This window comes from Dendrobates tinctorius, unplaced genomic scaffold (genome assembly GCF_039654945.1).
Source record: "Dendrobates tinctorius isolate UK_male_01 unplaced genomic scaffold, ASM3965494v1 ptg000048l, whole genome shotgun sequence".
Lineage (NCBI taxonomy): Eukaryota > Metazoa > Chordata > Amphibia > Anura > Dendrobatidae > Dendrobates > Dendrobates tinctorius.
Window position 1 is genome coordinate 26566294 of NW_027361716.1, and position 23991 is coordinate 26590284.

Consider the following 23991-nt stretch of genomic DNA (forward strand, 5'->3'; position numbering starts at 1 on the left):
GCAAAAATTGAAAAAACATACATTTAATTTCTTTACTTTTCCACTGATATCACCAGATATTGGGAAAAAAGAGAGAATGACAGTGACCTAAAAAAGAATTCCCATGTATCATGAAAATAGATTCAAAATTGCTTGACTATCCAAGCGAGAAATAAAAATTCATAGCTCTTTAAACCACGTATACAAAAAAACTCAAAAGTGTGCAAAAGGGCCTGGGCTTGAATTGGATAATTATTGAAAGCTTATTTCTTTTGTTTATTAGGATAATGTTGACCTTGGTGACTTGATGTTCTCCCTCTGCTATCTCCCTACTGCTGGAAGACTTACCATCACTATTATAAAGGCAAGAAACCTTAAAGCTATGGACATCACAGGGGCTTCTGGTAAGTAAACCTAAAACGACAGAAAATTGCAGATTCTAATTTGTTTTCTGTTTAAACTGAACTTGATAAAGAAAATTTGAATAATATAAATGGGTGTAATTAAGAGGGGACAGACTCCATGCTTACCTACCTCCTGATGAAACTGCAGAGGCAGTGAAACGCGCGTCGGGGTGCATCACAGGCTTACACGGTCTATTTACCAGATGGCGACATGACTGCAGGTGTACTGATAGAACTCTCTGAATGATCTTGCCTTCCCATTTATCTTTATTATTATGGTCAAGCATATCTAATGGCCTTAATAATGAAGGGCCTTTGCTAGTGTAATTATTAGGACCTTACCTATGGGATATCTGTTCAGGTTTTATGATACATAGTGAGAAAGATATTTCATTCATTGCTTTATGGTTTGACTCTTGTGGCCTTTCACGATTTTTTGATGTCCACAGCTTTGTATAGCACATTAGGGTGAGGTATTTACCACCCCCTTTTTTGTACTCTGTATCTCATTGATTGGTATTGTGTTGCAATGATATGTCTTTTTACACTTTGTATGAATAAAATTGTATAAAAATCTCTTTAGATCAATATGCTCCTTCATTTTGTCTCTTTTGGTGATATGTTATGCTTTTGAAGGGAACATTATTTATGGTGATTTTGAGGCCAATTATTGCTTGGATGGGTGTAATTAAGTCTATTTTGGTCTTCATTAGAAAATTAACCCCTTCAAGACATTTGAAATAACTATGTTATGAAAGGTAAGTGATTCCTGACATATGTCGTACAGTTAAATCATAGGGATCATGTGGGCATGTAAGCTGTGCCTGTACGATCACCACTGGGAGCATGGCTTAAGTGAAAAATGAGCTCCGCCTGTCACAGCCGGGATCAGTGCTCGTGCGGCCTCTGGCTGTTTAACACCTTAAATGCCATATTCAATAGCGATTGCAGCATTTTGAATGCCAGAAGAGGGAGGGGGTTCACTCTCCTACCCAATCAGCACCCCGTGATGTAATCGTGGTTGCTATGGCAGCAGGAGGTCAATAATGATCTCGAGGTCTACTAGCTACTGTGGCCTGTTAGATGATGCTGGGAGTATGGTCTAAAAGGCTTCTGTCAGGGTAAGGCCCAGGTCATACGGTCATCAAATCTCTCATGTGAGGGTGTCACATCCCCCTGGAAGACCCTGAGTTAGATGATCATGTCGGGTAATAAATCGCAGGTCTTCTTTAGAGTTGGTGTGATTTGTATCCCATATTAAATGGATTTAGTTTTTTCTGGTGCTGAAGAGGTTAACGACCCATTCTATGCGGGTCAGAAACATGCAGCTCCATTTTAGCTGCTTCTGATCTGGTCATTACCTCTTCCTATAAAAACATTGGTGAGATCTTCTTGTTTCTGCAGGTGAAAGATTCCTCTTCCTGTGCTGTGTGCTACAACTAAGTGGCCAGAAGCAGAGTTGTTGTAGAAGTGTTCCATGTTTTGCTGTAGTATGTGTGTGTTTATCTCATTCCTGTTCCATTTAGTTTATTCTTCCCTGTCCTCCTCCCTATTGTTGGTTAATGCTTTTGTATGATAGCGGTTTTCTGTTATCTCTGTTTTGTCTCTGTGTCTTGTTTACATTACATTTCTGTCCCATGCCTCATGGGTTGTGGGAGGGGACAAATAAGGGTTCAACAGGATCACAGTAAGGTCAGAGACTTTGGCCTCTCTAACTTCAAGAGTACCCTGGGACAGGTATAGTTAGGGTCCCAGTTCCAGGGACAGTTTGAGACTAGTGATGAGCGAACATGCTCGTACTACTCGTTAGTCACCCAAGTATCACTGTGCTCGGTGTACTCGGCGAGCACCGAGTATTTCCGGGATTACTCGTCAGGAACTTGGGTCTCCACCCAGCAATTTTGGCGAACTTTAGAGACCCAATCATGGTTCAGGGATTGTCTGCCAGACCATGAAACACCGCAGCCATCTTTGTTGTGGTCATGCTGTGACTGTCTAGCATCATCAGGGGGATAAGGGACTGGACGCCGCCCTGCTCGGCGCAGTCAGCTCCGGATAGAGAGAGTGTAGAGAGGACGGCTGCCTTGATAGGGTCAGAATTGGGGATTTCTAAGTTAGTGTGGGGTCTACCATCCTAAATACTCACATACAGCTAAACCAACAGTCCTTTTAAGGACTAATTCTGCATTATATAGGTTCCAGTGTTAGGCAGGCAGGGGAGTGTACGTCATTGTATACACATCAGTGCAAGGCCTGCAGGCACTGTATGTGTGTTTATAGAGCATTGCATTTATCATATCTGTGCGTGCTGAAAGTTTGGCCAGTTTACGGCTTTTTTCTCTATTTTGCCTGGCAGTTACTTTTGCTGAAATCAAACAGAATTTAGGGCCAAAAAAGGCCACCCAGCTGTTATCTGTGCGTGGCAAAAGTTTGGCCAGTTTACGTCTTTTTTCTCTTTTTTGCCTGGCTGCTTTTTTGCTGAAATAAAGCAGTATTTAGGGCAGAAAAAAACAGTGCACCCATTTTTGGTGCTGTATCCAGCTGTGCCAGCTCTCATCTGTGTGTGGTGAAAGTGTTGTCAGTTTACAGCTTTTTTCTCTTTTTGGCCTAGCTGTGAGTTTTGTTGACATAAAGTATTATTTAGGCCCCCCAAAAAATGGGTGTGCCAGCTGTTATCTGTGCGTGGTGAAAGTCCAGTTTACAGCTTTTTTCTCTTTCTCGCTTTTAATTTTGCTGAAATAAAGCAGTATTTAGGTCACAAAACAAAAAAAATTGTCCACCCACTTCTGGGTGCGGGATCTTCGTGCCAGCTGTTATCTGTGCGTGGTGAAAGTGTTGCCAGTTTATGGATTTTTTTCTCTTTCTCGCTTTCAATTTTGCTGAAATAAAGCAGTATTTAGGCAGCAAAACAAAAAAAAAAGTCCATCCATTTGTTGGTGCGGTATCTTCATGCCAACTGTTATCTGTGCATAGTTAACGTGTTGCCAGTTTCCGTTGGTTTCCATTTTTTGGTCTGGCTGTCACAGTCGTTATATTCAGCAGTCTTTAGTATCCCAAATATAATAAAAAAAATTAATGCAGTCTGACAGTCTGTTATCTCAGGCTGAGGCCTGGTGTATCTGTGGTGGAAAATTGTTTGCTTTGCAGGCAGACTTATCACATTTAGTTTTTCAGTAGTCTATTTAAAATAGGCAAGGCAAGGAGTAAGGGATGGGGAAGTGGACTACATGCTGATGGTGCATGTGACGTGCCCCAGAGGCCGTGGGTTACTCGGCACCGGGCCCGTTAACTTCAATGGGAAATGTCACAGTGGAGGTGACCCGGTCCGTGGGCTCATGTAAAAGGGGTAGAATTGAATGGGGAATAAAGTTTATGTAGTGATTCGTGACGCCAATTGGAGTGTTCGACTGTAGTATAGTCGGCACTGCAGATGATCCCTGGGGGAGTAGATGGTGATGCAGTAAAGATGTTTAAGCCTCTCCAACCAGGGCTGGCCCCCAGAGATTGTGATGGAAGTAGAAGACACGGAGTAATAAGGCAGGAGACAAGGAAAGTCACTTTATCATTTACTGTAGTTCAGGTGCAGTCCAGAGGAGATATTACAACTCTCACAAGGTTACAGTCTGCTTTGCAAAATGGGAGTTATCCTTCACTCTGCTTGTGACTCAGTGTATGCTTCCTGCTATTCTAATCCCTTCAGGGACCAAGGCTTCACGGAGTTTAGAAACTTCCAGTATAGCTTCTATTCACTGTGTATTTCCCATGTGGCAACTTGCAGCTTGGGTCCTGTGTGAGGCAGCTCAAGTTCCCTCTTGCACAATCCTTCACTGATCCTAGTTCACTGCAGTTTTCCCAGGGAGAACACAATGCTGTTGGTTGTATAATCTCACATAGTCTCTCAGCTTACCACCCTGCTCTGAAAGCATGGATGGTCTAGGGGCTGATTCCCTGATGCTTCTTAGCTCTACTCCTGGATAGAGCACATGTCTAATGGCTTCCAAGAGTGTTCTTCTTATACTCCTTCTTCTCACACTGAAAACAACAACTCTGCTCCTCCCCCTCCCAGCTAGGGTGTGTCTGAAAAGCTCTAAGCTTCAGACAAGTGAGGGAGCGAGGTGAATTGTGTGTGTGTGTTGTGGTCTCTAGCAGAGAAAGCATAACTCCCATTGCTCACAAAACACATATAAAACAGTACATATTTAACCCTTTTCTAGTGGTAGAGATGCAGGGCACCACACATGTAGAGGATGAGGCCGTGGTCAAGCAGAAAGTGGGCCACAGCAAAGCCCCACATCTTCGCGCCCGACCTTCCTGTCCTAGTTTCTAGGGGACCACACCACACCACTATTGAAGCCAGAGCAGTGGAAACGGTTGTTGGTTGGATAGCAGATAATGCTTCCAGTCACATCACCACCATCACCATGTCTTCCACATTGTCAATTCTGAGTAGCCGTGAGTGTGGACCGAATATTACTCACCCTGATCTTCCTTCCTCCCACCATGCCGAATGTCCTGAGATAACAGATCCCACACTCGGATACTCCGAAGAGCTGTTCAGTACTCCATTTGTAGCTTCAGGCCTCTCGCCTGCTCCACTTGAAGCATGGCAAGATGATATTCCATGTAGCGATGCACAAATCAGCCACAGTCACCTGAGGTGGATGATGAAGAGGCACAATTGCCGGAAATTCAGGAGGAGGAGCAGGGTGTGGATGTGGAATACGAGGTGGTGGATGACATAGTGACTGACTCAACCTGGCAGGAGGACATGCAGAGCGAAGAAAGCAGTACATATGGGGAAGGAAGCATAGCACCCCAACAGGCAGGAAGAACCAGTGTGATGGCATCCGTTCGCCGTAACACCAACACGTTGGAAGTTGCCATTATTTCTGTTAGATCTGACCTGAGTCTTCATGCCCGCATCAGCAGGTGTAGCAAAACTACCAGCCTGACCACCACCAGCATGATTAGGCACATGGCAGCAAGGCACCCGACTTTTTGGGCCGAACCCCAGGCTTCAGGAACACTGTCTGCAGGTGACAACACTGCTTCTTCCACTGTTTCACGTCCAAGCCAAACGTACTTGGTCCCCAGTCGCCACTATTTCTCTCGATGTGCCATACCTGCATTACACCAGCATGTGTCCCACAACATTACCCTGCCCTGAACAATGCTGTTACTGGGAAAGTCCACCTAACCAAGGACATGTGGACAAGTGCCTGTGGGTACATCTCACTGATGGCACACTGGGTTAACATAGTGAAAGCTGGGACCCTGTCGGACCTTGGGATGGGACACATCCTCCCCATGCCGAGGATTGCGGGCCTTACGTCAAGCAGGGTTGCCTGTTGTGAGTTCATTTTTCCCTTCACCGTTGAGGTCTGATGAACTCCCTCCTCTGGTGAAGGAAGGTAGTGAGGCTGATTACCAAACACCTGGGCAGTTAGATGATGACTGGGTGGCTGGAATTGAGGACTGGATATAAGGCAGCCGACGCCCTTCTGCATTGCTGGTGATCCTGCTGGATTCTTGGAGACCAGTCTGATTCCTGCATCTCAAAGCTAAGTTTTCTGCTCTGCTTTGTACACTTCAGTTTTGTTTTTGTTTTGCCTTGTTTTTTGGGAGTTCTGCCATCCCCGGCCGGGGGTGAGCTGAATTCCATTTTTGTCTCTGATCTGTTGATCTTTTGCTCTGGCTTCAGAATATACCTGAGTGCTGATATAGTCTTTTGAAGCCTAGCGACTTCAGGGCCTGTTTTTCCTATCAGTCGGTTGGCACTTTTTGGATAGGGTTTTTGCGGATGGCAGACAGCGGCTTTTCCTATCCTGTCCTATTTAGTTAGCTTGGGCCCCATCATTTGCTCAACCTATCTTTCTATCTGTATTAGTGTTTTCATCTTGCTTCACCGTCATTATATGTTGGGGGCTGCCTATTGCTATGGGGTCTGCTCTGGGGCAGTTTAGTTTTTCCCCTTTCTGTTTTTATGCTATGTAGTTCTCTGGCTGTGATCGAGGGGTCTAGGGCACCATAGGAACCCCCCACGGCTACTGCTAGTTGTTGTGACTAGGTTCAGGGGTCTGCAATCCGATAGCTGCCAACCTCTCTGGTTTTTCTGGACTGAGCTAGTATTTTGTTTTTTCCTCCTTCGGTGACTCATCATAACAGTTGCCCACACAGTCTACAGCTCCTGCACCTCCTCCTCTTCAGCCATCATCTCTGAAATGATCACATCAGTCAGAAGCTGGAAGCACTGCAGCACTGCCTCAGCCAAGCGGCAACAGGCTGTGCTGAAGCTAATCTGCATAGGTGACAAACCGCACAATGCAGAAGAGTTGTGGACAGCGCTGAAAGAGCAGTCAGATATTTGGATAACACTGCTGAACCTACAGCCAGGCATGGTCATGTGTGACAATGGCCGGAACCTAGTGACGGCTCTGAGGTAAGGTAAGCTCACACACATACCTTGCTTGGCCCATGTGCTTAACCTCGTAGTTCAATGTTTTCTCAAAAGCTACCCAGAGATGCCGGATCTGCTAGTGAAAGTACGCCATCTGTCTGCCCATTTTAGAAAGTCAGCTACAGCTTGAGCCGCACTTGCCAGACTTCAGCAGCGTTTGCATCTTCCGGCTCACCAACAGGTGTGTGATGTCCCCCTGCATTGGAACACTACACTGCATATGTTGGAAAGGATTTGTGAGTAGAAGAGGGCATTTGTTGACTACCAACATCAACAAGGCTGTCGATATTCAGTTGCGACTCCACACATAAGACCTCAGGAGTGGACATGGATGTCAGACATATGTACTATCCTCCAGAACTTTGAGGACTGCACCAAGATGGTGAGGGGCGATGATGCCATCATTAGCGTCACCATCCCGCTTCTCAGCATTCTGAAAACCTCGCTGCTCACAATTAAAGATGATGCATTGCAGTAAGAGCATGAGGACACGGAGCAAGAAACCATACAGGGTGATTACACTCAGCACAGCCTCATGTCGTTGCAACGTGGATTGGTAGACAATGAAAAGGAGGAAGAACAGGAGCTACTTTCATGTGTTTTAGACAGTACTACAAGCACAGCTGTCATACTGTCTGTTTAGCGGGGATGGCCTGAGGACAGGAAGGAGGAGGATGAGGATGAGGAGGAAGAGAACAACACGGTCAGTCATCCTGTTGGTGAGGACATAGAAGTCTTGCCTGTTAGTAGTCTGGCACGCATGGCTGACTTTAGGTTGTGCTGCGTTTCCCGTGACCTTCGCATTATAAAAATTTTTGGGGACACTAATTACTGGTTGGTGTCACTTCTAGACCCACGCTACAAGGAAAACTTTCATTCTTTTCTTCCAGGGGCAGAGAGGTGTACAAAAATGATGATGTACCAGAGGACCCTTGTAGCGGAATTACTGAAAAAATTCCCATGTGAGAACACTGGCAGCAGACCTCAGAGTGTGTTGTACAGCCAAGGAGTCCAAGCAAGAGAGATAGAAGTACAATTCAGCTCAGGCAGAGGAGCAATGGCAAAGTTCTGGGACAGTTTTCTCAGACACTCACATCGTGCCGTGACAGAGACAAGGGGTGGTGTCGCAAGAAGTGCAGTGTTTGGGAAGATGGTGAGGGACTACCTTGCAGATCGCACAAACATCCTCCGGGATTCCTCTGTACCTTTTAATTATTGGGTATCCAAGCTGGACATGTGGCATGAACTGGCTCTCTATGCCTTGGAGGTCCTGGCCTACCCTGCTGCTAGTGTTCTGTCAGAGCGGGTTTTTAGTGCCGCTGGTGGAATTATAACAGATAAGCGCATCCGCCTGTCAACTGACAATGCTGACAGGCTGACTCTTATCAAAATGAACAAAGGCTGGATTGGCCAAGACTTCTGTACACCACTGAATGAAAACATCCAAACATAACCTCAAATAATTTTTTGGGGTGGTTGGGGAGGTGTATTCTCATGCGTCTCTTCACAATCACACATGGTTATCCGCTTCCTGATTGGGTCTGTTTGGTGTTATCCTCCTCCTTATCCTCATCCTCATCATCCACAACCAGTAGAACACCAGGGTCAACGTATTCCATGCTGCAGAAGTCACTATATTTTTATTTATGTCCATGTCTCTGAGCTGTTGCTAGGGACAAATATCTCGTTGGACACTTTCTGGCTTCATATCCCATTCGCCCCTCCCTTTTGTTGTTTTCTTTAATAGGTGGATTCTAGTGTTGAGCTTTCCGATACCGCAAGTATCGGGTATCGGCCGATATTAGCTGTATCGGAATTCCGATACTGACTTCCGATACTTTTTTCACATCGGATACCGGAATCAGAAGTTCCCATAATGCTATCAGCCCGCTCGCTTTGATTCAGCCAATGGGAATCCTCAGAAGTGTGGGCACATCCTGTTAGGCATGTAGGCATGTTAACTATTGGCATGGCTGTGATTGGCTGCTGAAATGATGTCATGATGCACTATAAAAGCCACTGCCGCCGCCATTTCTGGTCACTCTGCTGTGAATTCAGTTAGGGACAGGCTGCTGTTGAAGACTGTGAGGGACAGTTAGAAATAGCGATTCTCAAAACAATATTGTGCTTTACCCAGGCTACATAAACCACCACTGCAGCTTGCTTTTCCCTAGCATCAGTGTTCACAGCTGTCTGCAAGGGCTGTGTGAGTGCAGCTCACGCTGTGGAGTGGGTCCTGCAGCCACGTCTGGTTGTAGGCCGCCCAGCGTGCCTCACTGCTGCCTCATACATATTTTTCTTTTTGAGCTGCTTATTTTTAAAAAATTCTATCTAGTGTGCTTCCATCCGTATCCATATACGTTGGTTGCAAACACTAGTAGTAGACAGCAGAGCCTTTCTGCAGCCTTTCAGTGCTAGTGCCCACTTAGCTGCACTGTTCACGGCTGTCTGAGAGGTCTCTGACTGTGTGTGAGTGCAGCTCACGCTGAATAGTGCGTCCTGCAGCTATGTCTGGTTGTAGGCCGCTCAGCGTGTCACTGCCTCACACATTTTTCTTTTATTGCAGCTCATTTTTTCTCCTATTAGTGTGCATCCATCTGTATCCATATACGGTGGTTGAAAACACTCTAGGAGTACACAGCGGAGCCTTTCTGCAGCCTGTCAGTGCTAGTGCCCACTTAGCTGCACTGTTCACGGCTGTCTGAGAGGTCTCTGACTGTGTGTGAGTGCAGCTCACGCTGAGTAGTGTGTCCTGCAGCTACGTCTGGTTGTAGGCTGCTCAGCGTGCGTCACTGCCTCACACATATTTTTCTTTAATTGCAGCTCATTTTTTCTTCTCCTATTAGTGTGCATCCATCCATATCCATCTACAGTGGTTGGTTGCAAACACTATATAGGAGTAGATAGAGGAGCCTTTTTTCTGGCTTGTGCCCTTCAGCTGCAGCCAGATTAGTATTACCCAATTTTTTTGGAGCCTCATCTTTTGCATTGTAGGTTACCTGCCTGCATTGTAATAGCTCCAGAAAGTTGGTGATACTCTGACTTTCAAATCTTTGGTCACATCCTTTTAGTTTTTTTCCCTCCCAAAAAAACAACAAAGTTCACCAAACACTACATTTGAAAGTTGTGTAGGCCACATTAGCTCCCATTAAAGCGTAGTCGACACACACACTTCATAAAATTAGTGTTTCTTATACCTGTAACCAGCTGTTCAGGAATAAGCACACTAAGGCCCCCCTTTGTACTTTTCTGCCTATCTTTCTCAGTCTAGCAAGATGAAGAAGGCAGGGAGTAAGGCACGTGGCCGTGGGTGTGGAGTTTCAGCAGGGAGAGGACGTGGGGATTCTGCAGGGAGAGGACGTGGGGATTCTTCAGGGAGAGGACGTGGGGATTCTGTGCCTGCTGTTGGCACCAGTGAGTCAGCATCCCCCATTTTTAGCAGGCAACAGTCCTTTATGCGCAGCTTTGTAGGACCTCACCGTACCCCACTGCTGCGGGAGGAACAAATTGAAGCCGTTGTCGGATGGATGGCAGCTAACGCATCGACTTCAATAACTTCCACATCCTCTCAGGGCCAGAGCACCGAAGAGCAACCATCTGTCTCTTCACCACCTGCCAAAGTGCCCAGGCAGTCAGAGAGCCCTGGACAGGAGCCATCACAGTCTCTACTTCTGTTCTCGGAATCTATTGGATTGGAAAGAGGGGGCCAGCCAAGCAGCATTCCAGAATGTGAAGAAGAGGGAGTATGCAGTGATGCGCAACTTCTTTGTCCCTCTGAATCTGAAGAGGCAGGTGGGCCAGTGCCTATGGTCAGCACACCTCAGTACGCATCAGATGATGATGAGACTCAGTTACCACTTTCTGGCGCGTACGGTGCTGGCGAGACAACCCAGGTTAAGCAGGTGTTTGAAGAGGGGAGTGTAGATGATGAGGTCCTTGACCCATCATGGCGTGAGGAACAGGAAGGTGGTGGGAGCAGCTCTGAGGAAGAGATTCCCCGAACGGCCAAAACCGGAGGGAGAGGGAGGGGCAGACTTGGTTGCCTGTAGCCTCCACTTCGGCACCCGTTAGGAGCATTCCACTTTCAAAAGGCAAAACGGGCGCTCCCAAGACTTGCAGTGCGTGGTCCTTTTTTGACACAGTTGCAGATGAGATTTGCTTTGTCAAATGCAAGCTGTGTCATCAGAGAGTCAAAAGAGGGAAAAATGTCAGCAACCTCAATACCACTAATATGTGGAAACATGTGCGGACGAAGCACGAGCTGGAGTTACACAGACACACTGAAGACGTAGCACCACCTACCACCTCTTCGGCTCGTGTTGGGGCCTCTTCCTCCAGCTCACACACAGCTGGTTCGGCTTCCTCACAGGATCGCCAAGGAAGAACCTCTGGCACTGTTGTCCGGAGACCCTGTGACATTCCACCCACAGCACCACGTTCCAAGTCATCCTCACACTCCCAGGCCACTCGGCAGCCATCGGTAGCACAGGCATGGGAGAAAAGGCGTCCATACTCGGCAAACCATCCCCGAGCACAGGCTCTGAATGCTGGCATTGCCAAACTACTGGCCCTTGAAATGCTGTAATTCAGGCTGGTGGAGACTGACACCTTCCGTAACTTCATGGCAATGGCAGTCCCAAAATACACTGTGCCTAGCCGCTTTTATTTCAGCAGGCGAGCCATCCCTGCCCTGCAGAAACATGTGGAGGCAAACATAAAACATGCGCTACTAAACGCCGTCAGTAGCAAGGTCCACCTGACCACTGATGCGTGGACCAGTAACCATGGACAGGGACGATACCTTTCCCTCACTGCCCATTGGGTCAATGTTGTGGAGCCGGGTACAGATCTGGAGAGTGGCGCTCTACGTGTTCTACCAACTCCACGGATTGTAGGAATCCAGTCTGTACATATTGACTCCTACTCCTACTCCAGTTCCTCTGAAACAGCGCAGCAGGAGCCTGTTACGACCGATATGAGCACAGCCGTGGCCAAACGTCAACAGGCCATACTGAAATTAATTTCATTGGGGAATTGAAGCCACACAGCGCAGGAGCTCTGGAATGCCATCAAGCAGGAGAGCGACGTGTGGTTTGTGCCAGCGAATCTCCAGCCGGGCTTGGTAGTGTGTGACAATGGCCGAAATCTGGTGGCAGCTCTTGGCCTAGGCAACCTCACTCACATCCCATGTCTGGCACATGTGCTCAACTTGGTAATGCAGAGCTTTCTGAGGGACTATCCGGATCTTGATGCACTGCTGCACAAAGTCCGCATAGAGTGCGCTCACTTGCGTCGTTCCAGCACGGCAAGATCGAGCCTTGCTGCTCTGCAGCGCCGATTACGCCTTCCAGAACATCGCATCATATGTGACCTACCCACAAGGTGGAATTCAACGTTACATATGTTGGAGCGGTTGTGTGAGCAGCAGGCAGCAGTCATGGAGTACCAGCTGCATCAGGCGCAATGTGCGCCGGTCACACTTCAGCACCACTGAGTGGGCCTCTATGAAGGACATCTGCTTCGTTTTGCGTGCATTCGATGATTCCATGCGTATGGCGAGTGCAGATGATGCACTGGTCAGCATGACTGTCCCCCTTTTCTGCATGCTTCAAAAAACACTGCAAGCACTAAGGGATGAGGTTTTGGAAGAGGTGGAGGATGAGGAGTCCCAAATGCCATCTGCTTCTGGGCAGTCTGCACCACGTGCTTCCTCACAAAGGCCTAGGCAGGGGACACTTTGTGAGGAGGATAAGGAGGAGTCGATGGAGGAGGAAGACATCTCTCCACAGGAGGGAGGTACACAAAGCTCTAGTCAGTATGTACAGCGAGGGTGGGGTGATGCAGAGCAGGCAGAGATCACGCCTCAAGCAGGGGACAGCGGTTCTTTGGCAGTTGGGAGTCTGCAGCACATGGTTGACTTCATGCTGCAGTGCCTGAGAAACGACCGCCACATCGCCCACATTCTCTACACGGCTGATTATTGGGTGTACACCCTCCAAGATCCTCGCTACCGGGACAACTTGCAAACCCTCATACCAATGTTGAACCGGGAGCGTAAACTGCGGGAGTACCAAGACACACTGGTGCAGTCCATCATGTTTTCTATTCCACCCGACAGCAGTGGTGCTAGTGCTTTACAAAGCACCTCTGTGCGTCGAGCCAGTGGAGGAAACTTGGCACAAAGAGGGAGCAGAGGCAGCGCCTCAGCACAAGGCAAGACCACTATGGCCCAAATGTGGCAAAGTTTTGTGTGTCCGCCACAATTGTCTACACCATCACTGACGGCTCCAGTCAGCAGGAGGCAACGTTTCCGTCAGATGGTGACAGACTACATGTCTTGCCCTGTGACTGTACTCCCAGATGGCTCTTCCCCCTTCAAGTTTTGGGTCTCTAAGCTGGATACATGGCCAGAGCTTAGCCAGTATGCATTGGAGGTGCTGGCTTGCCCTGCTGCAAGTGTATTATCGGAACGCGTCTTTAGTGCCGCAGGTGGTGTACTAACAGACCGTCGCACGCGACTTTCTTCCGATAACGTCGACCAGCTTACTTTTTTCTGAAAATGAACAAGGCCTGGATCTCCCCAGAATTTGCCAGTCCTCTTCCCGACTAAATAATTGGTTGGCAACTGTATCCAGGTCTCCTGTTGTGTTCATGTTTCTAGCACCTGAACTATAATCTCTGGGCTTCAACACAGCCAGTTGTCGCTCAGATGTGTCGTCTGCACACAGAAAAACACTAGCTCCTGTGTTAGTGGGGTTCAGTAACGTCAGCTGCTCCCCTGCTGTGTGGACGGCAAAGTCTCCTGCTCCATCCACATTCAAACTACTACTGATTTTTAACCCTGCTCCACTTAGGCCTCTGGCTCCACTGTCTCTAGTATTTCCCCTGGCCTCCAACCCCGCCAGTGACAGCTCTTAAGTGGCGTCTGCATAATCCACCCTTGTTCCAGTGTTACTTGGCCTCAGTCACGTCAGTTGATCCCCTGATGTGTGTCCGGCAAGGTCTCCTGCTCTGTCCACATTCCCATTACTAGTAGTGTGAATGAGGACAAAGCAGGAGACCTTGCCGGACACACATCAGGGGATCAACAGACGGGACTGAGCCCAAGTAACACAGGAACAAGTGTGGATTGTGCTGACGCCACTTCAGAGCTGTCACTGGCGGGGTTGGAGGCCAGAGGAAATATTAGAGACAGTGGAGCCAGAGGCCATAGTGGTGCACAGTTACAATCAGTTGTAGTCTACTACCTCTATAAAACGTGCTGCAAGTTGGCCTGAGCCAGCTCCATGCCTCATCCTGGGCTCCAACAATGTCAGTTGGTGTTCAGAAGTGCCGTCTTCACAGAGAAAAACACACTCGCTACTGTGTCTGTGGGGTTCAGTAATGCCAGCTGTTCCCCTGCTGTGTAGACGGCAAAGTCTCCTGCTGCCTCCACATGCCAACACCATCAGGCCTCGGCCTGCTCCATGCCTCATCCTGGGCTCCAACAACGCCAGTTGGTGTTCAGAAGTGCCGTCTTAACAGAGAAACACACTAGCTCCTGTGTTAGTGGGGTTCAGTAATGCCAGCTGTTCCCCTGCTGTGCGATGACAAAGTCTCCTGCTGCCTCCAACATCACACTACATGTTATTTTCCACTTGCTCCAAGTAGGCCTCAGCCTGCTCGGAGCATTGATCCTGGGCTTCAACACAGCCAGTTGTAGCTTGGAAGTGCCGTCCGCACAGATAGAAACACTCGCTCCTGTGTCTGTGGGGTTCAGTAACGCCAGCTGTTCCCCTGCTGTGCGGATGGCAAAGTCTCCTGCTGCCTCCAACATCACACTACAGGTTATTTTCCACTTGCTCCAAGTAGGCCTCAGCCTGCTCGGAGCATTGATCCTGGGCTTCAACACAGCCAGTTGTAGCTTGGAAGTGCCGTCCGCACAGATAGAAACACTCGCTCCTGTGTCTGTGGGGTTCAGTAACGCCAGCTGTTCCCCTGCTGTGCGGATGGCAAAGTCTCCTGCTGCCTCCAACATCACACTACAGGTTATTTTCCACTTGCTCCAAGTAGGCCTCAGCCTGCTCGGAGCATTGATCCTGGGCTTCAACACAGCCAGTTGTAGCTTGGAAGTGCCGTCCGCACAGATAGAAACACTCACTCCTGTGTCTGTGGGGTTCAGTAATGCCAGCTGTTCCCCTACTGTGCGGATGGCAAACTCTACAGCTGCCTCCAACATCACACTACTACTGACTTTTAACAATGGTGCCCTTAGGCCTCTGGCTGTACTGTCTCTAGTATTTCCCCTGGCCTCCAACCCCGCCAGTCGCTGCTCTGATGCGCCGTCTGCACAATCCACACTTTTTCCTGTGTTACTGGGGCTCAGTCACATCAGTTGATCCCCTGATGTGTGTCCAGCAATGTCTCCTGCTCTGTCCCCATTCCCATTAATAGTTGTGGGAATGTGGACAGAGCAGGACACCTTGCCGGACACACATCAGGGGATCAACTGACGTGACTGAGCCCCAGTAACTCAGTAACAAGTGTGGATTGTGCAGACAACTCTGCAGAGCAGCAACTGCCATGGTTGGAGGACAGTGGAAATACTAGAGACAGTAGAGCCAGAGGCCAAAGTGGAGCACCGTTACAATCAGTAGTTGTGTACAGCCAATTTAAAACTCGCTCCAAGTTGGCCTCAGCCTGCTGCATGATTGACCCCTGGGCTTCAACATCGCATGTTGCTGCTCAGAAGTGTGTTTGCCACGGGTACTCCCTCCTGCCCAGCCGGGTTCCAGCACCGTCAGCTGTTTCTCGGCAGAGCCTTTGGCCTAGGTGCCTCCTTCTTGGTATCCGAGTTCCAGCAACGTCTGCTGGTCCTTGGTAGTGCTTTTTAGCACAGGTACCTCCAGCTTAGAAACCGGGTTCCAGCACCGTCAGCTGGTTCTCGGCAGTGTCTTTGGCACGGGTACTCCCTCCTGCCCAGCCTGGTTACAGCACGCCTGCTGTTTCCGGGTAGTGTCAACGTCACTTTGCCACTGATACGTTGTCCTGTCGTGTTGCGGTTGGGTTAGCCGAGTCTATGGTGCCTGCAGTTTCAGTGCTTTCTATGTGGGCTGCGGGTTCTGGTAACAAAGGCTGGTTCCATAGTGCCAATAGGACAAGCACTCCCTGTAGGACTGTGGGTTTCGGTAACTGCGGCCGGCTCGCGGCCTTGCAACTTTGTTTTTCATGGGTACCTTCTGCTACCTATCCGGGTTCCAGCACCGTCAGCTGGTTCCCGGCAGAACCTTTGGCATAGGTGCCTCCTTGTCAGTATCTGAGTTCCACCAACGTCTGCTGGTCCTTGGTAGTGCTTTGGAGCACAGGTACCTCCTGCTTAGTAACCGTGTTCCAGCACTGTCAGCTGGTCCACGGTTGTGCCATTGGCTCTTGTTCATTCTGCTGCCCCTCCGGGTTCCAGCACCGTCAGCTGGCTCTCGGCAGAGCCTTTGGCTTATGTGCCTCCTTCTCGGTATCCGAGTTCCAGCAACGTCTGCTGGTCCTTGGTAGTGCTTTTTAGCACAGGTACCTCCTGCTTAGAAACCGTGTTCTAGCACCGTCAGCTGGTCCACGGCTGTCCCATTGGCTCTTGTTCCTTCTGCTGCCCCACCGGGTTCCAGCACCGTCAGCTGGTCCTCGCTAGTGTCATTTGCTCTTGCAGCTTCTGCTACCATACGGGTTCCAGCACCGTCAGCTGGCTCTCGGCAGTGTCTTTGGCCTAGGTGCCTCCTTCTCGGTATCCGAGTTCCAGCAATGTCTGCTGGTCCTTGGTAGTGTTTTGGAGCACAGGTACCTCCTGCTTAGTAACCATGTTCCAGCACCGTCAGCTGGTCCACGGTTGTGCCATTGGCTGTTGTTCCTTCTGCTGCCACTCTGGGTTCCAGCACCGTCAGCTGGTTCTCGGTAGTTCCATTGACTCTTGTAGCTAATGCTACCCATCCAGGTTCCAGCACCGTCAGCTGGTTCTCGGAAGTGTCTTTGGCACGGGCACTCCCTCCTGCCCAGCCTGGTTCCAGCACGCCTGCTGTTTCCAGGTAGTGTCAACGTGACTTTGCCACCAATACGTTGTCCTGTCGTGTTGCGGTCGGGTGAGAAGAGTCTATGGTGCCTGCAGTTTCGGTGCTTCCTATGTGGGCTGCGGATTCTGGTAATAAAGGCTGGTTCCGTAGTGCCAATAGGACAAGCACCCCCTGTAGGACTGTGGGTTTTGGTAACTGCGGCCGGTTCACGGCCGGGTACCTTCTGCTACCATCCGGGTTCCAGCACCATCAGCTGTTTCTCGGCAGAGCCTTTGGCCTAGGTGCCTCCTTCTTGCTATCCGAGTTCCAGCAACGTCTGCTGGTCCTTGGTAGTGCTTTGTAGCACAGGTACCTCCTGCTTAGATACCGTGTTACAGCACCGTCAGCTGGTCCACGGTTCTCCCATTGGCTCTTGTTCCTTCTGCTGCCCCACCGGGTTCCAGCACCGTCAGGTGGTTCTCGACAGTGCCTTTGGCCTAGGTGCCTCCTTCTTGGTATCCGAGTTCCAGCAACGTCTGCTGGTCCTTGGTAGTGCTTTGGAGCACAGGTACCTCCTGCTTAGTAACCGTGTTCCAGCAATGTCAGCTGGTCCACGGTTGTGCCATTGGCTCTTGTTCATTCTGCTGCCCCTCCGGGTTCCAGTACCGTCAGCTGGTTCTCGGCAGTTCCTCAGCCTTCTTGTACCTTCTGCTACTTTTCCAAGTTCAAGCTTGTGGAAATGGTTTTTGATTCTCACTCTGGATCTCCCTGACAATGACCCTGAAGACGACGACCCTGAAGACCACACAGAAGAATACCTAAAAGATGACCCTGAAGAAGATGACCAAGAGGACAGAGAACAGGAAGACAACCACCAAGATGCAGAACAACAAGAGACAGAAGACCATGAAGCATAAAAACCAAAAGCAGAAGAACATGAAGCATAAGACTAAAAATCAGAGCAAATTATATTATCTAATTTATAAGCAGAAGACTAAGCAGTGTATGGGGGTGAGTCCATTCCTCCTCGTGGTGCCCCTGGAAAAGGCCTGCTGCTGCAGGTCAAACTGAACGCGGACAAATCCTGTTGTAAATCTTTTGTGACAGGCTGAACGGAAGGTGTAATCTTCAAACTTTTATAGATAACAACTACAGGAATGCCTGACACAAATAAGAATATGATGAAGAAGAATAGGAAGAAGATGAAGAAGTAGAATATGAAGAAGAATAAAAGAAGAAGAATAAAAGAAGAAGAAGAAGAAGATACTGCTGCTGCTGCTGAAGATGATGAAGGAGAAAGTGTGGGAGAAGTAAAAAAGAAGGTGAAGAGCATGGAAGTAGTGAAACATACATATCTGACAAAAAATTAAAGACTTTAACATAGTCAATATCTTTGTAACTACGAACGTCTTTAAAAAAAAGAAATCCTGCTATTCCATTTGATTGGGCTAAAGCTCTATGGCTTTAATGTCTCCTATACCTCCCACAATACATTCTACATTATTATTAGTTGTTTTTCTCCATGTAGAATTAACCGACAGGGAAAGAAAGGGTTTTTTTTAATTCCGATATTTCTGTTCCATTGACTTGAATGGGACTTCCGGGATCGAAATCGGCGATTCCCGATACTTTTTTTAGATCGGCCGATCCATTCCGATACGACATTTTTCAGTATCGGGTGGTATCGCTCAACACTAGTGGATTCACATTTTTTATTTATTTGTTTGATTTCAGTATGATTTCTCATTATGTCTCCTCATTATCCACCACTACATCACCAGGCTTAACGTGTTCTGGGCTGATACAGGCAGTCTGGGCTGATACAGGCAGTTTAATTTTTTGCAAGGGTGTCTATGATGCCCATATTATACTTTTAAAAAATGTACACCCCCTGGGAAAATGTTTGTCAGCCAATGCACTGCGTGTATGGGCATTACAAGTCTAGGAGACCCACTCCTTTACTTTGGGCTGAGGTTTTAACAAAGCCTTCAGCAATGTCTCCTCCTTCTCTGCTACTAGATGACCAGGGTTAATCTGTTCTGTGCTGCAACAGGCAATCCAATTTTTGGCAAGGGTGTCTATGATGCCCATATTATACCTTAAAAAATGTACCCTCCATGGGGAAATGTTTGTCAGCCCATGCACTGCGTGTATGGGCATTACAAGTCTAAGAGACACGCTCCTTTACATTGGGCCGAGGTTTTAATGAGGCCTTCAGCAATGTCTCCTCCTTCTCTGCCACTAGATTACCAGGGTTAACCTGTTCTGTGCTGCTACAGGCAGTACAATTTTTGGCAAGGGTGTTTTTATGATGCGCGATAACAATTAAACCAAAATAAATGTTACTCCCCCAGGGGGAAATGTCATATAAATGAGATGTACGTATTTTCTTCCCATTTATTGTTATATTTTCCATTTTTCCTAACTGTATAACATCCTCTTATGATGTTGTGTAAACCCCTCAAATATGAAAATATTGAAATTCTATTATAGTATATTTTAATTTATATCCCTGTCTCTGAGCTGTTGCTAGGGACAAACATATCTCGTTGAACAAATTCTGGTTTCATATCTATGAACCTGTGTTCACACCTCCCTTTTGTTATCATAGGTGGATTCACATTTTTAATTTATTTGTTTGATTTCAGTATGGTTTATCATTAGGTCTCCTCCTTCTCCGCCACTAGATAACCTGGGTTAACGTGTTCTGTGCTGCTACAGGTTGTCCAATTTTTGGCAAGGGTGTCTGTTGTGAATTCTCTCTCTAGCTTCCCTCTGATGATTGCTGAAGGTGGTGGAGCTGGTCAGATTGACAGAGGGGTTGCGAGTTCTCTTTCTGGACTCCCTCTGTTGGTTACTGGAGGCAGTGGAGCTGATCTGACAAACAGAGGCTTGCCACCTGATAATGAGGAAGACGATTGGAGATCTGGGGTTTCAGATTGGGATTTAAGATGGCCGACTCCCTTTATCCCTGCTTGTTGTGAGTTCATTTTCCCCTTCACCATTGAGGTCTGATGAACTCCCTCTTCTGGTGAAGGAAGGTAGTGAGGCTGATTACAAAGCACCTGAGCAGAATGATGATGACTGGGTGACTGGAATTGCTGACTGGATATAAGGCAGCTGACACCCTTCTGCCTTGCGGGTGATTACTCTGAGGGATTCTTGGAGACCAGTCTGATTCCTGCTCCTCAAAAGCTAAGTTTTCTGCTCTACTTTTTGCATTTGTGTTTTGGTTTTGTTTTGCCTTGTTTTTCTGGATTTCTGCCTTTCCCTGCTGGGTGAGCTGAATTCCTTTTTGCTCTGTCTTCAGATAATACCTGAGCACTGATATAGTCTTTTTGAAGCCTAGCGTCTTCAGGGCTTTTTTCCCTATCAGTCTGTTGGCTCTTGTTTTTGAGAGGGTTTTGGCGGATTGCAGACAGCAGCTTTTCTATTCTGTCCTATTTAGTTAACTTGGGCCCCATCACTTGCTCAGCCTATCTTTCTATCTGTGTGAGTGTTTTTTCATCTTGCTTCACCGTCATTATATGTTGGGGGCTGCCTATTGCTTTGGGGTCTGCTCTGGGGCAGTTTAGATTTCCCTTTCTGTCTTTAGGCTATGTAGTTCTCTGGCTGTGATTGAGGGGTCTAGGGCACCGTAGGAACCCCCCATGGCTACTGCTAGTTGTTGTTGTTAGGTTCAGGGGTCTGCAATCCGATAGCTGCCAACTTCTCTGGTTTTCTGGACTTAGCTAGTGTTTCTGTTTTTGCCTCCTACGGTGACTCATTCATAACAGAATCACCCGCCATACCACAGATCCTAGGGTACTCAATTGCAGGAAAGAATTGTAAAAAAAAAAAAAAGTGTGTGTATTTTTTCCTCTATATCTCTGAGGCCGTAGGGGGAATTTTTTTTTTCTCTCAATGGAGATAAAGCAATTGTCTGATCGTGTGGAGCAGCTCGCTGCGGAAGTGTGGGGAATTTCCGCCTACCTTGCTCATTCACATGCTGCTGAACCAAAGATCCCTACTCCTGATGTGTTTTTTGGGGATCGGTCTAAATTTTTGAATTTCAAAAATAATTGTAAATTATTTTTTGCCTTGAAGCCTAACTCGTCAGGGAGCTCCGCGCAGCAGGTTAAAATTGTCATCTCTTTGCTGCGTGGCGATCCCCAGGATTGGGCGTTTTCTTTGAAACCAGATGATCCTATTCTGACTAATGTGAACGCATTTTTTCAAGCCTTGGGGTTGTTGTATGACGAACCTAATGCTATTGATCAGGCTGAAAAGACCCTGTTGGCATTGAGCCAGGGTCGAGATTCTGCAGAATTGTACTGTCAAAAATTGCGAAATTGGGCGGTCCTTACTACCTGGAATGATAATGCCTTGGCAGCTCTCTTTCGGAAGGGTTTGTCAGAAGCCATAAAAGATACTATGGTGGGATTTCCTGTTCCCTCTGGTCTTGACGATTCTATGTCATTAGCCATTCAGGTTGATCGGCGTTTACGTGAACGCAGGACTGCACGAGAGGTGTTGCCACCTGTTGAACAAGTGTCTGAACCTATGCAATGTGATAGAGTTTTGTCCAGGGAGCAACATCAGGAGTTCAGAAGGCGTAATAAGCTGTGTTTTTTTTGTGGAGATGCCTCGCATATTATTTCTGTCTGTCCTAAACGAGAGAAACGTTTTGCACACACGTTTTCTGTGGGTGGTGTTCAATCTAAGTTTCTTCTGGCAATTACTCTGATCTGCTCCCTGTCCACATTTTCCGCCAAGGCTTTTGTGGATTCGGGAGCAGCCCTGAATCTAATGGACTTGGAATTTGCTAAACGTTGTGGATTTCCGATGACACCTCTGCAGACGCCTATCCCTTTGAGGGGGGATTGATGCTACTCCTTTGGCGAAAAATAAACCTCAGTTTTGGACCCAGGTGGTAATGCGGGTCGCCCCAGACCATCAAGAAAATTGCTGATTTTTGGTGTTGCATAATTTGCATGATACCATTGTTCTGGGGTTTCCCTGGTTGCAAATTCATAATCCAGTTTTGGATTGGAAATCTGTGTCTGTGGTGAGTTGGGGTTGTCGGTGTGCCCTTAGTGAGGCTCCGTTTTTTTCCACCTCTCCTCAGTCGCATGATGTCCTGAGTATTTGGCGGACTTTTATGATGTATTTAGTGAGAATGAGTCCGCGTCTTTGCCTCCTCATAGGAGTTATGACTGTGCAATTGAACTGAGCCCAGGGTGTAAATTTCCTAAGGGTCGGCTCTTCAATTTATCTGTACCCGAGCACGAGGCTATGCGATCCTATATTAAGGAGGCATTGGAGAAGGGTCATATTAGACCATCCTTTTCACTAGAGTTGAGCGAAACGGGTCGAAAAATTTCAAAAGTCGCCGACTTTTGGCAAAGTCGGGTTTCATGAAACGAAACCCGACCCTAGGATGAGGTCGGCCACGAGGTCGGCGACTTACGATGACAAAGGCAGGGGTCACCACCATCTTTCAGAAGGGCATGCAAGTGATTGGCTTGCTGTGGTGGGCGTCACAGGGGTTATAAAAGGGCGTGCACGCCGACCGCCATCTTACTTCTGCCGATCTTAGCATAGGCAGAGGTTGCTGCTGCTTATTCTGTAGGGAGAGCGTTAGGCAGGGAAGAAGAAAAAAAAACTGCTTCTGCTGCTAGCGATTTTGCCTGTACAACACACCAGTCACTGTGTGTGCAGTGCAAGGGGAGGCTATATTGTGGTGGATCAGCGGTGTTGGTTGTTAGGCTGCCTTCTAAGGCTTCCTGCCAGCTGCATTGCTGTTTACCCACTGCTCTGCAAACTGCTTTTTTAAAAGCAATCCCAATTTTTTTTTTGTACTGCTGAGCGTGCATTTTTTCACACCATACAGCGGTGTACACTCCTCACACAGTACCGTGTAACGGCTGTTATCACAGTCACAGTGAAGCTATCTGTGTGTCACTCTGTGAGAATAAGTCGAGGACATGTTCCATTCTTACAGACCTGCACCTACTAGTTTTGTCTAGCTTTCAAACAGTTAAATATATTTGCTGTTTGATCACATTCAAAACTATAGAGAGACAGCGTGTGTCAGTCCGTTTACTTAAAAAACACGGAGCTTGACAATTTTACGTACACCGGACAGCCGTGTACGTGCACGCTCCTCTCAGTACCGTGTAACGGCTGTTATCATGGCCACAGTGAAGCTATCTGTGTGTCACTGTGGAAGGATAAGTGGAGGACTTGTTCCGTTCTTACAGACCTACACTCTAGGGAGATTCCTATTCTGCCCAATTCTACATACACCTTGTAGTTTGTGATACACTAGCCAATTTCTGCCTGTGACATAGCGCTCTGATATTCAGTGGGCCTCACACAATCCAAAAGTGTCCAGTGTCCACTAGTGTGTGCAGAAATTCAAAATCTCCCTTATCCTGTAGTCACTATTTTCACACCTGTGCCATCGAGCCTGTGACATAGCGCTGTGATATTCAGTGGGCCTCACACAATCCATAAGTGTCCAGTGTCCACAAGTGTGTGCAGAAATTCAAAATCTCTGTGATCCTGTAGTCACTTTTTTCACACCTGTGCCGTCGAGCCTGTGACATAGCGCTCTGATATTCAGTGGGCCTCACACAATCCAAAAGTGTCCAGTGTCCACTAGTGTGTGCAGAAATTCAAAATCTCCCTTATCCTGTAGTCACTTTTTTCACACCTGTGCCATCGCGCCTGTGACATAGCGCTCTGATATTCAGTGGGCCTCACACAATCCAAAAGTGTCCAGTGTCCACTAGTGTGTGCAGAAATTCAAAATCTCCCTTATCCTGTAGTCACTTTTTTCACACCTGTGCCATCGAGCCTGTGACATAGCGCTCTGATATTCAGTGGGCCTCACACAATCCAAAAGTGTCCAGTGTCCACTAGTATGTGCAGAAATTCAAAATCTCTGTGATCCTGTAGTCACTTTTTTCACACCTGTGCTATCGAGCCTGTGATATAGCGCTCTGATATTCAGTGGGCCTCACACAATCCAACAGTGTCCAGTGTCCACTAGTGTATGCAGAAATTCAAAATCTCCCTTATCCTGTAGTCACTTTTTTCACACCTGTGCCATCGAGCATGTGACATAGCGCTCTGATATTCAGTGGGCCTC

The 23991-nt window shown here is 47.8% G+C and overlaps 1 protein-coding gene across 2 annotated transcripts in view; it reads left to right on the forward strand.

Annotated features, from left to right (window-relative positions):
- Nucleotides 1-23991, forward strand: part of SYT9 (synaptotagmin 9) — a 799187-nt gene that overhangs the window by 671822 nt on the left and 103374 nt on the right. For both annotated transcript variants that reach the window (XM_073576353.1, XM_073576354.1), the window contains exon 4: nucleotides 263-383. In XM_073576353.1, coding sequence (XP_073432454.1) covers nucleotides 263-383 — 121 coding nt within the window. The remainder of the gene's footprint in view (nucleotides 1-262; nucleotides 384-23991) is intronic.